Raw genomic sequence first — 12,969 nt, 5'->3', positions numbered from 1 at the left:
ATCTCGGCTCACAGAAACCTCCGCCTCCCGGGTTCAAGCAATTCTTCCGTGTTGGCCTCCTGAGTAGCTGAGACCACAGGTGCGTGCCACCATGCCCGGCTAATTTTTTTTTTATTATTGTATTTTTAGTAGAGAGAGGGTTTCACCATGTTGGCCAGGATGGTCTCAATCTCTTGATCTGCCCACCTCGGCCTCCCAGAGTACTAGGATTACAGGCGTGAGCCACTGCTTCCGGCCTATCCTTTGTAAAGCTTGCGTATTTACCATTGCTCGGTGACTTATTCTGAAAATATTTTCAAAATTTAAAAAGTACAGATCACTATTTTGCCATGCAATGATCATATATGTAGCTAAGTTGTTACACACTTTTTCCAAATAACAATATTCTGTTTTCAGTGGTAACTATGAGTGAGCATGTAAGAACAAGATCCCAGTCCTCAGAAAGAGGAAATGACGAAGAGTCTTCCCAGCCAGTTGGACCTGCGATTGTGAGTTCTTCAACGTGTGATGTTTTCTATTAACACGATTTATTTTTAAGTATATTTTTCAGTTAGTGTACATGCACTGATATAGGTCCTCCTTGATAAAAAATAATGATGGCATCTCATCAAGGAAACTTTGGTTCAGGAGCATTATATTCTGGTGTTGCCTGTATGGATATGGATATTTTACTCTCTGTGTGTGGTGTGTGTGTGTGTGTGTGTATATATATATATATATAACTGTTGAAAAATGTCTTTAGACTTATGATTAGATGCACATATGCATTGTGTGTATTTATATTACAGACTTTTATTCACACACACACTTATACCCTTAGGTCCAGCAGCCCACTGAGGAAAAATGTCAAGAAGAGGAACCACCAACTGAAACTCAGGGTATTGCACCTAGTAGGGAAATCGAAAATGAAGGAGCACCTGCTGTTCAAGGTAAAGGGAGAGTGAAGAATAATGATTATGGGTGGTGGAGGTGTATTTATGCATTATATTTTATGACATAGCAGTAACAGGAGGACAGAAAACATTAGGAAGGAATCTTAAACTTTTCTTACTGCTGCTGTGGGGAGGAGTGGGACAGGGACACATAAAAAGCCACAACATTTTTCTACCATTTTGATGGAGGCTTTTTATTTATTTATTTACACACATTTATTAATACTTCATCATGCCGCATAATATACTAAGTGCTGGAGATGTCTGCTATCTGCGTAAAGCTCATAGTCTAGTCAGACTGACTCAAATCACTGATTTAATGTGATAAGTATAATAACAAATGAGTACAAAAGGGACAAGCAAGTTGTCTAGGGCCAACCTTGGGAAAGGAAAGGGCAGTCTTTGAAAATCTCTGCTTTCCTGTTTTTTCCGGCAACAGACTCCTGAAATAATTAGCCTACGGGTTTTGATTTTGTAATGATGAGGGAATAAATATAATTTCCTTGTTCATAGTTTATGTTTTAATTTGTAAATTGATGGCTGTTTTATCATTAAGGTCCTCATGTTGAAGCTGTTCAACAGGACTTGGCTCTGCTTACGATAGAGGATGAACCTGGAGATGGTCCAGATGTCAAAGACGGGATTCTGCCCACTTTTGATCCCACTAAAGTGCTGGAAGCAGGTATGTTATTCATTAAGATGCAAATTATAGGGTTTCTATTTTTACAATATTATATTTTGTGTGTCATAGAGGCAAAATTATTACTACTTGAATATAATACTTCACATACAAAGATTCCTTTAAGCTAGTTCACACCTCAAATGGCTGACTTACACACTGTCAGAGATAGAGGGCCAGGTGTGGTGGCTCACACTTTTAACCGTAGCACTTTGGGAGGCTGAGGCAGAAGGATCACTTGAGGCCAGGAGTTCAAGAGACAGAAAAATTGGGTCTAAGCTAATTGAATTATGATATGAATGATGTGAAACATGCTAAGAGATTAGATTTTGAGTGTCTTCACTGCTGTGTGGAGTAATTCGTATTTTAATTAGCTTGATTGAGCCATTTTAGAATGTGTATTTATTTTAGAACATCATGGTGTACATGATAAATATATACAACTTTATGTGTCATTTTACAAGAAAGATATGAAAACGTTTTCTGACTTTTGATGGTAATTCATTTAACCAACAGCCAACAATTTTCAGGTATTCTTATAGAGGCCCATTTTTAACAAATACATAACGTGTTTATAATATACGTCAATTTCTATTGTGATGTTAATTGTGATGGCAATGGCTTAAAGCTAGTGTGGGTATTTAGTTTACTCTATAAACTGAAATCCTTTTAAGTGTGTAAAGAGGCAGGAGTACCGGCGAAAAGAGTGACAAATGTTCACCCTACTTAAAGCAGCTGTATAATAGCTAAGCTAGTCCAAAGTTAACATTTTTACACTTTTCCACAAGAGACACAAAACAAATGTAATACTGCTTTTTCCATTTACTTTACTTAGGCAGTTCTAAGCATACTCTATATTCAGAGTGTTATTTCATATCAAAATATTTAAATGATACTTTAAAAATATCTTTCTTAGGTTTTTGTTTGGTTGAATTTTTACTGAAAGTATATGCATGTTTTTCCTTTCTACGTATACATATAAAATAGATTCACTTGATTTAATTCATTCTGAACTTGAACAGTCTCTTTGTTTCCTGCTTCTACTAGAAAAAATAGCATGAAATAAAATATTGTTAATATGCCTGGAAGTCTACTTTCAGAGTTAAAGAGGCTAACTGGACATAAGCTAAAGGGTCACCCTTAGGGTTCTGATTTTAGTTAATCAACATGGTAGTTGTATACCTTTAATGCCATCTGAATAAAAATCTGCTGAGTAACATGCCCTCATTTTATATTTGTATTATAGGTGAAGGGCAACCATAGATTTAAACCAAGACAAATGAAGACTGAAACCAAGAATGTTGTTCTTATGCTGGAAATTTGACTGCTAACATTCTCTTAATAAAGTGTTACATTTTTCTGCAAATAATTCTTGTACACTTTTGTTAAGTTTATTTCTAGATTTTTAATTCTCTTAAAAATTGTATCTTTTTTGAAAGTTTAAATTTTGTGTTTGAGATGAAATGTTGGCACATTGGTTTTCTGTCATAGATAGGAAACTGGAAGCTTTCATAGGGGGATGCCAGCAGCTACTTAGATAGAAAAGGCCACCTGAGGTCAAGCATGTCCACCATGGGTGTTCCACCTCCCTTTTTTTAGCACATGGACAGTAAGAAAGAAATGAGCAACATGGAGTAGCTGAGGCTGAGGACCTGCCTGCATAATAAAAGATTAGGGGCTGCCAGAGATTCATGCCCTATGCAAATGGTACACCTGGTCCTAACTGGTTGGTTGTACCCTACGTAGATTAGATACTGCCTCCCCTCTAGCTCATCTATAATAACTCCTGCATTTCACTGCAGGATGGCAATCCTTTTTTCTGGGACCCCGTCTCTGAAGTAAAGAGCTGTTCTCTTTCTTTTGCCTGTTAAATTTCTGCTCTAAACCTCCCTCTTGGTGTGTCTGTGTCCTTGATTTCCTTCACTGTGAGACCAAGAACTCTTGAATGTTACCCCAGACAATGAGGCCACTTCAGTACTAGTTGTGGGTCTGTGGTATATGGCTTTTAACACATTGAAGTGTGTTCCTTCTATTTCCAGTGTTTTGAGGGTTCATATCATGATGACATGCTGAGTTTTATTAAATGCTTTTTCGGCATCAATTGAAATGATGATGTGGTTTTTATCCTTCATTCTGTTGATATGCTTTATCACATAAATTAATTTGAATATGTTGAACCATCCTTCCATCCCAGGGATAAATCTCACTTGGTCATGGTGAACATTCTTTCTAATGTATTGTTGAATTTGATTTGCTAGTATTGCAAACATTTTATCCTAATCTTTGGGTTGTCTGCTTGCTCTGTTGATAGTTTCTTTTGCTGTGCAGAAGCTCTTTAGTTTAATTAGATCCCATGTGTAAATTTTTGCTTTTGTTGTAATTGCTTTTGGCATGTTCATCATGCTTTACTTGCCCGTGCCTGTGTCCTGAATGCATTCTCTTCTAGGATGTTTAGAGTTTTGGCCTGTACATTTAAGTCTTTAATCCACCTTGAGTTAATTTTTGTATAAGATGAAGGAGTCCAGTTTTAATTTTCTGCATATGGCTAGCCAGTTCTCCCAGCACCATTTATTCAATAGAGAGTCCTTTCCCCATTGCTTGTGTTTGTCAGGTTTGTCAAAGATCAGAAAGTTGTAGGTATGTGGTCCTATTTCTGAGTTCCCTATTCTGATTCATCGGTCTATGTGTCTCTTTTTGTACCAGTACCATGCTGTTTCGGTTACTGTAGCCTTGTAGTATAGTTTGAAGTCTGGTAAACGTGGTGCCTCCAGTTTTGTTCTTTTTGCTTAGGATTGTCTTGGCTATATGGGCTCATTTTTGGTTCCATGTGAATTTTAAAATATTTTTTTCTAATTCTGTGAAGAATGACAATGGTAGTTTAATGGGAATAGCATTGAATCTATGAATTATTTTGGGTAGTATGACCATTTTCGTGATACTGATTCTTCCTATCCATGCGCATGGAACGTTTCTCCATTTGTTTGTGTCATCTCTGATTTCCTCGTGCAGTGGTTTGTAGTTTTCCTTGAAGAGGTTCTTCACTTCCTTTGTTAGCTGTATTTTTGGGTTTGTTCTCTTTGTAGCAATTGTGAGTAGGAGTTCATTTATAATTTGGCTCTCTACTCACCTGTTGTTGATGTTTAGGAATGCTAGCAATTTTTGCACATTGATTTTGTATCCTGAGAGTTTGCTGAAGTTGCTTATCAGCTGAAGAAGCTTTTGTGCTGAGACGATGGGGTTTTCTAGATACAGGGTCATGCCATCTGCAAACAAATATAATTTGACTTCTTCTCTTCCTATTTGAATACTCTTTATTCCTTCTCTTGCCTAATTGCCCTGTCCAGAACTTCCAATACTATGTTGAATAGGAGTGGTAAGAGAGGGCATCCTTGTGCCAATTTTGAAGGGGAATGCTTCTAGCTTTAGCTCATTCAGTATGATACTGGCTGTGGGTTTGTCATGTATCACTCTTATTATTTTGAGGCATTTCAATACCTATATTATTGAGAGTTTTTAATATGAAGGGATGTTGAATTTTATCTGAAGAATCTGTTTCTTAAGGTTTCACCCCACTCCCCTACTCCTTTCAAGATGAGGAAGGAGTATGGTTTATGACTGTTTATGGGAAGGGGATGCCTTCTGGATGATAAGGGAAAATTCTTATATTTTGGCCCTAAAATAAATTTAGCTTGAGGCAATAATTTACATAATTCTTGTCAATTGTGGGAGTACATAAAAGCCAAGATAAATTGTGACTTGGCTAATAGCTTCTCCTTGTTTCTCACTCTCATTTATTGTGGTTAATTCTTTTTTTTTTCCCCCATTTATTTATTTTATTGCATTTTAGATTTTGGGGTACATGTGAAGAACATGCAAAATTGTTGGTTAATTCTTGAACCAGGAGAACAAAAGGAAATGACCACAAAATAATTTCAAGGCTTAGATAGGCGGCAAGACAAGAAAAATGACCCCTTTTATTTTAGTGGGCAAAGTCAGAACATTAAAAAAAAGAATGAACACGAAAATGGGTGATTGTGGCAAATGCTACAAAGGAAATGTATTGTTTCATTACAAATTACCACACATTTAATGGCTTCAACCAACACTCATTTATTAGCTCACAGTTCTGTAGGTTAGAAGTCTGGTCCACTGTGGTTGAGATCAAGATGTCCACTTACTGTGTTCTTATATGGAGCTTGCAGTCTTCTTCCAAGTTCATTCCTGTTATTGGAAAAACTAAGCTCATTGTGATTGTAGGACTAAGTTCTCAGTTCCTTGGCTGTCATCTGGAGGCTGATTTTAGCTTCTAGAAGCTATCCACATTCCTCATTAGGTGACCTCTTCCGTATTCAAGCCTGCAATGGCTCCTCAAGTTTTTATGTTTCAAATCTCTCTGACTTTTCCTACTGCCACCAGCCAGAGAAAACTCAGCTTTTAAAGGACTCACCTAAAGAGGTCAGGCCCACCCAGAAAAAATATCCATGTTTCAAGGATAAAAGTCCCCATGTTTCACTGGGGACTTTAATTACATCTGTAAAATCCCTTTAAAGCAAGATCTAGATAGGCATTTGATTGAATAACCAGGAGACATGAATCTTGAAAGGCCATCTTTAGAATTCTGCCCATCATGGGAAATAATTGAGTGAAAGAACAGAAAATAACTATGAAGGAGCAGTGTATCATTCAGGACAGAGTTGCTTATGATAGAAACAAACTCACAAAGCTCAGTGGTATTAAAAGATAGGATTTTTCTTAACCATACTACATATAAATCATGAGACAAGACTTTTAATGTGGTATTTGCAGTTATTTAGGTATCATGATTAACAAAACAACTGCCGTCTTGAATATTACTGGTCACTGTGCCAGAAGAAAAGAGAATGCTCTAGAGAGTCTTGCCCTAGAAATTAAATACTCTGTCTCAGATATGATATGAATTACTTCTGTTTATGTAGGCCACAACTAGTTACATGACAAGCTCACTACCCAGGAAATGCAATCATATATCTTCTTAGAAGATACACTGGAAGGCTGGGCGTGGTGGCTCACACCTGTAATCCCAGCACTTTGGGAGGCCAAGGTGGGTGGATCATGAGGTCAAGAGATTGAGACCATCCTGGTCAACATGGTGAAACCCTGTCTCTACTAAAAATACAAAAATTAGCTGGGCATGGTGGCACGTGCCTGTAGTCCCAGCTACCTGGGAGGCTGAGGCAGGAGAATTGCTTGAACCTGGGAGGCAGAGGTTGCGGTGAGCCAAGATCATGCCATTGCACTCCAGCCTGGGCAACAAGAGCAAAACTCTGTCTCAAAAAGAAAAAAAGATATACTAGAAATATTTTTATAATTATAAATAACTACTAACTACCAGTATCTGAAAATATTTTAGAGGCATGTCAGAGAAGTCTTTTCTAAGTAGATGACAACATACCTCACAGACGGCCTAGAGTTCATTTATTGCCAGCGTGATAGTACTTGATACTCAACAAAATGTAACTACTATACATGTTATTAATAATTAAAAATAATATATTATTAATGAGTGACCATAGCAAATCCTTCTGCATGAATTTCTGTTCACTCAGACTAGGATTTGTGACTATCATCCTACACTTTGACCAGAAGCATCTAGTGGTTGTGCATCCTACACATGATTTTCATTCATAACAAAGCTTTGATAAACTCTTACTCCCTCAACCTGAAATCTGCCATCAGAATGGGCCTGCAGTACATAATTCACTGAAGAGATACCTTGTTACACTCCTGTACAGAGATTGTGGCTGGGGCTGGGACCAGGGAGCTGAGGAGGTGAGAGCTGATGGCCAGAGACTAAATGAAGGATGTTGCTGAAGAAAATGTTATGGAGGAGGAGGCTGATGCCCACACCACAGCCTTGGGGAAATGGTATAAGTTTTCACAGGAGATGTTGTGACTTTTTGCTTCAGGGTCTGTAGTATCATTGCTCTTTCCTGTCCTGACAGTGTCCCCCAGGTGATCCTACCTCCAGCCTTCAGTAATTGCTCATTTAGGTGGGTGTCCGTGTGTCATCCAAGTGGTAAGTGTTGTATAATAGATTTGGTGATGGGGCTGGGCGCGGTAGCTCACACCTGTAATCCCAGCACTTTGGGAGGCCAAGGCGATGGATCACAAGGTGAGGAGTTCAAGACAAGCCTGGCCAAGATAGTGAAACCCCATCTCTACTAAAAATACAAAAATTAGCTGGGCGCGGTGGCATGTGCTTGTAATCCCAGCTACTCAGGAGGCTGAGGCAGGAGAATCCCTTGAACCTGGGAAGTGGAGGTTGCAGTGAGCTGAATTCGTGCCATTGTACTCCAGCCTGGGCGACAGAGTGAGACTCTGTCTCAAAAAAGAAAAAAAAAAATAGATTTAGTGATGGGAAGAGCTGCTGTTTACTAAATCTACTGGGTTCCCAAGTGTTTTACATGTATTATCTCACTTAAATCTCACTGTCCATGTAGAGTAAGTATTCCCCTTACCTCTTTTATACAGATGAGGAATCTGAGGCTCAGTGTGGTTAAGGGGAACAACATCTCATAGCCTGTAGAACCCGTATAGCTTGGAGGTTAGAAAAGCAGACTCCTGGGAATACCTGGCTCCTCCTCTCAGAGGACCTATGTGATCTGGAGTTAATCACCTAATATCTGAGCTTTAATTTCTTCACCTATAAAGTGTGAATAAGCAGCACATCAAAACAGTCTGTTTTCACTCAGTGCACAATCTTGCAGTTTGAAATCTATCCTGCTGCAAGTTCTCTTTATCTCACTCTCCCTGCCTTCCCCCTACATACACAAAGCCTCTCACAACAGTGTGTGTGTTGGTGTAGGGAATATTGTGCTTGACTCCGCGACATCCATTGCATTCCAAAATCTTTCCATCTCAGACTTTAATGGTCATCCTTTCTATCTTGAGAAATGGGTATGTGATCCAGTGTTGGCCTAGGTGAAAGAAGAAAATGTATCCTGGGGACTCCTGTGAAATAATTTTTTGCTCCTAGAAAATATCAGGCACAGAAATTCCTCTTTTGCTTAGGGTTATCAACATTTTAATCCATGAGGCCTGGAAAAAATTGTAGCTATCTTCAGACCACCTTGAGGTTTAACCCAACATGTGAAAGGGTAGAGCAGAGAGGAAATAACTTGGGTCCGTGATGACATCTTTGATCCCTTGAAATGTCAAAGGAGAATTAGAGTACTTAGCATGAAGGTCTGTTGAGAGACTCAGGTGAAATAATGAACACAAGACCTGCAGCTCTGCTTGGAAAAGGAACAGCCAGTTCCTTTGCCATTCACAGACTTCATGACTGGATTCATCCTCTAGCCTTCTATCTCCATCCTCCTTCATATTTACATATTCATTCATTCATTTAATGAAATAAGCAGGCAGTGAGGGTCTGTGCTGCACCATGGCCTGCTCTAGGAATAGGGGATAAAGCAGTGGCCACAACAGATAGCACATCTGCTTTCCTGGACTTCATGTTCCTTCATAGAAGAGAGAGCATATACTAATAGACAAATATAAACATGATGGAAGCCTAGTGGACTTGTTTTCTGTAACTTTTCCCTTCAGGGACCATGAATACAGAGTGTATTGTGTGTATACACAGTTCCTGTTTTGTGTGTATGGACTGATAATCTCAAGGTACATGTAGAATTGGGGCTACTCAATTACATGTCTCATGCATTGATTGGTTCTTTGGCTAGACAGAGAAGGCTTTTCTTGGGGCTTTTTTTTTTTTCTGTAACCATTGGCTTCTCTGGATTACCTGCTTCTCCAGTTTCCATTGTGGAATATATAAGGCAGTAAGAACACCCAGGGCATGAAGCAGAAGGAAGCAGATTCCTCCACCCACAGCATGAATTTCTGCATGTTGGTGCTAGTGCCTCAGCTTAATAGATACAGGAGCTTTCCATTTGGTCTGGTATCTCTTATGTGGGAGTGCTAATAGCACTCTCATGCCTGCTGCATGGATCTCATGGAATAATTGGGTTAATTAAAAATTGTTGAGGGTATAGGTATTTATCTTTGTTTTTCATGACATAATTGATAATCACTCATTAATCATTTTTCTGAAAGATACTCAGCATTGTGTGTGTATATATATATACATGTCTTTTATATATGTATGTGTATATACATACATACCTTTCATATATATATGTCTTTTATATACATATGTATATACACATACATATATGTCTTTTATATATGTATGTGTATATATGTATATACACATATGTAAAAGGGTTATATATGTATATAAGGGATAATCTGCATGTCATATATACGTGTGTAGCTGTGAGACATGCAGATTACATATATACACATACATATATATATAAGATATATATGTGTGTTTATATGTATTATATGTATTGGAGTTTGACGAGGAACTGGGTGACCTGCAGGTTAAATTATATGTGTGTGTATATGAGTATTTTATATATATATATAGAAACACATGCACACATGTTAAAGATGTGCAGATTATCCCTATGTCCTCTTCTCTGACTATTCTTCCCATGGCCCTCCTTTACCTGAACTTGACTACCCCACACAGACTTGCCTTCAGTATTTATACCCGTTGGTTATTCTTTTCAGACTAGCTTACTGAGTAGGAGCTTACCAGGTTCAACAGAATCCTCTCTCTGTCACCCTGTCATTTCCTGCCTTCTGTTCAGCCCTCATTCCTGCTTCCAGCTGCACTGTTTGCTTGCAGTGTCTGTGCTGTGTCAGGCAGGCTCTGCTTCGGACACTTTTTCCAAACTGTTTCCTCTGTCTGGAAAGTTCTGACCCCATGTGTCTGCTTGGCTGACTCCTCTCCACCTTCACATCTTCATCGAAATGTTACTTTCTCAATGCAGCCTACCCTGGTCGCTTTATGTAATAATTTAATCTGCAGCTCACGCAGTTCCTTGTCAAACTCTAAATTTCCCTTGCCTTGCTTGACTTCCCTCTTTTCTACAGCACTTAACACTTTGTAAAATACCATGCAACGTGTGAATTTAACACACTGATGGTTTCGGTCTTTCTCAATATCACCACCTTCAGAATCTGACATTGCTTGAAAGCTGGCAGGCATCAATGAATGTTTGTTGAACTAATTGATCTTTTGGAAGTAGCATAAATAGGAACATCATTTCCATTCCTGTAAGGAGATGGAATTTACCTTTGCAGGCACAATATATGTGAGTTTAACAAAATTAGATGTATTGCAAATCTGTCTAGTCAGCTATGAGGTCTTCAGTGGCTAGAACCATGAGAAATTTTTCTATGAAATTCCACATAGTAGCTGGCACAGTTCTCAATATAGTGTGAAATTTAAGGTACCATTTCCCAAGTCTCAAACAGTAAATGACATCTTTGTGCTTCTGATGCATACAAGTATTTTTTATTTAATATATATTTTTGATTCAAAAAGTATTATCTAATAAATGCAATGATAAAATAAACTATTGTGAAAACCGTACTATGGGATATCTTAAATATCACAGTAGGCGTAATGGTCCAGCTAATAATTTGTATTATTCTAAGAACTTTTCCTATTTTGTTTCATTTGATCATCATGTCAGACCTTCAAAAAATACCATCTGTACCTCCATGATACCTTTAGTAAGAGAATTGAGATATATATAACTAATTCTACTAACATACAAGGAACCATTTCTTATACTTTATTGACATAATTGCATTTAGTTCATATAGCTGAAGTCCTCCATGTTTGGTAATATTAAAATTCATTTTTCTCAGAACCCTGAGACATAAAGAACTTGTGTAATTTGCAAATGATTGCAGATTTTTAAAATAGCATACAAGGGATTAGAATTCATGGAGGGTTATTTTGGAGTATTAAAAAATCTATATTGCTCATTGTGTTAGTAGGGATGATTCTGAATGAAAGTAACAGACTATTCCTACATAAACTGTTTCAAGCCAAGAAGCAATTCCTATTCATTAACAAAAAATGAGTAGAGTTGAAAAAGAGTGGGTTTCAGTGGTACAGGTATTGGAGGGGTCTACAAAGAGTTCCAATGAGATATCAATAGCTATCTATTAGAGCAGCTGAATTGGCCATTACAAATGAGAGCAAATGTCCACAAAAAGACTTGTTTGTAGAAGTTTTATTTGTAATAGCCCAAATCTTGGAGCCAACCTGTCCACCAACAGGTGAATGGATAAAGAAACCATGGCGTATCCATACCATGGAATGCTACTCAGCAGCTTTTGATACATACAACAGACTGTATGGATCTTGAGGGCATTATACTGAATGGAAAAGGCCAACCCCAAAAGGCTACACATTGCATGATTCTTTTTTATGTATTAGTCTTAAAATGAAATGATTAGAGAGATGGAGAACAGTTGAATTGTTACCTGAGCTTAGAGATGGTGCTGGCATGGCGGTGAGTGTGACTACAAAGGGGTAGCATGAGAAAGATCTTTGTGGTGATGAAACAGTTCTATAATTTGATTGCTGATTACACATATCTACATATATGATAAAATGACACAGAACTACATACACATTGTTCCAATATCAATTTCCGGATTTTGATGCTGTGCAATAGTTATGTAAGCTGTAAACTTTCTTGGGGCAAACTAGGTGAAGGGTGTATTATTTTTGCAACTTCTTGTGCATCTATAATAATTTCAAAATAAAAAGTGAACACAGACAAGTATATTTCAACAGACCTAGTACTTCTGGATCAAATCAATAAAGTGAAATGAAAGCATTTAAAGAACAGGAAGTCAGAAACACTGCATGCATGCTTTATACTTTATTGTCAACACAGTAAGGGAGGAAAGACTGAAACCCAAGGAGGGAAAATGACAGTTTGCACCATGAAAACAATATTACCAAGAGTATAGAATCATTGCTACCCAGTTGCCATTGCCAAAGAGCAGCTGCTCCCAGCATATGCCAGGGTGATGCTAAAATACTGGAGGAAAGGTGCTGATGCCACAGTTGGATTGAATTGCCAGCTGATGTGATTCTTTGTCATAAAACTGGATGTCATAAAACTTTTGAAAACATAAAACCATGTTTTCAAAAGGGTTTCACTCAAGCAGTTGGTAATGTTGACATTCATGACCCCATTTATTCTGATCTTCCTTTACCTGAGGATGGCAGTCTCAGAGTTATTCTGCTTATGTTTACAGGAGCCTCAAAAATGTAATTTTGCTTTTCTGATGCCTCTGTTTTTGGCTTTTCTTGTTTCTTCCATCTGCCCTTTCTTGTAGGAGAGAAGACTGGGTAGTTCCAGGGTTGAGCATCAAGTTACTTAGTTCTTGTGTTAGGTTATTCAAGGAAGAATGGGAGGTTACTCTCTTCCTGGTTGA

At 38.0% G+C, this 12,969-nt stretch overlaps 1 protein-coding gene across 1 annotated transcript in view; it reads left to right on the top strand.

The window, feature by feature from the left end:
• LOC108297000 (putative G antigen family E member 3) overlaps positions 1 to 2,977 on the top strand; it is a 3,795-nt gene extending 818 nt beyond the window's left edge. Inside the window, exons 2-5 of the mRNA XM_017519612.2 lie at positions 397 to 488; positions 821 to 929; positions 1,489 to 1,614; positions 2,858 to 2,977. Coding sequence (XP_017375101.1) covers positions 397 to 488; positions 821 to 929; positions 1,489 to 1,614; positions 2,858 to 2,874 — 344 coding nt within the window. The 3' untranslated portion in view covers positions 2,875 to 2,977. The remainder of the gene's footprint in view (positions 1 to 396; positions 489 to 820; positions 930 to 1,488; positions 1,615 to 2,857) is intronic.
• Positions 2,978 to 12,969: the final 9,992 nt, after the last annotated feature.

This window comes from Cebus imitator, unplaced genomic scaffold, assembly GCF_001604975.1.
Source record: "Cebus imitator isolate Cc_AM_T3 unplaced genomic scaffold, Cebus_imitator-1.0 Scaffold759, whole genome shotgun sequence".
NCBI lineage: Eukaryota > Metazoa > Chordata > Mammalia > Primates > Cebidae > Cebus > Cebus imitator.
The sequence above is the reverse complement of the archived record's forward strand: the minus strand, read 5'-3'. Positions and strand labels throughout refer to the sequence as shown.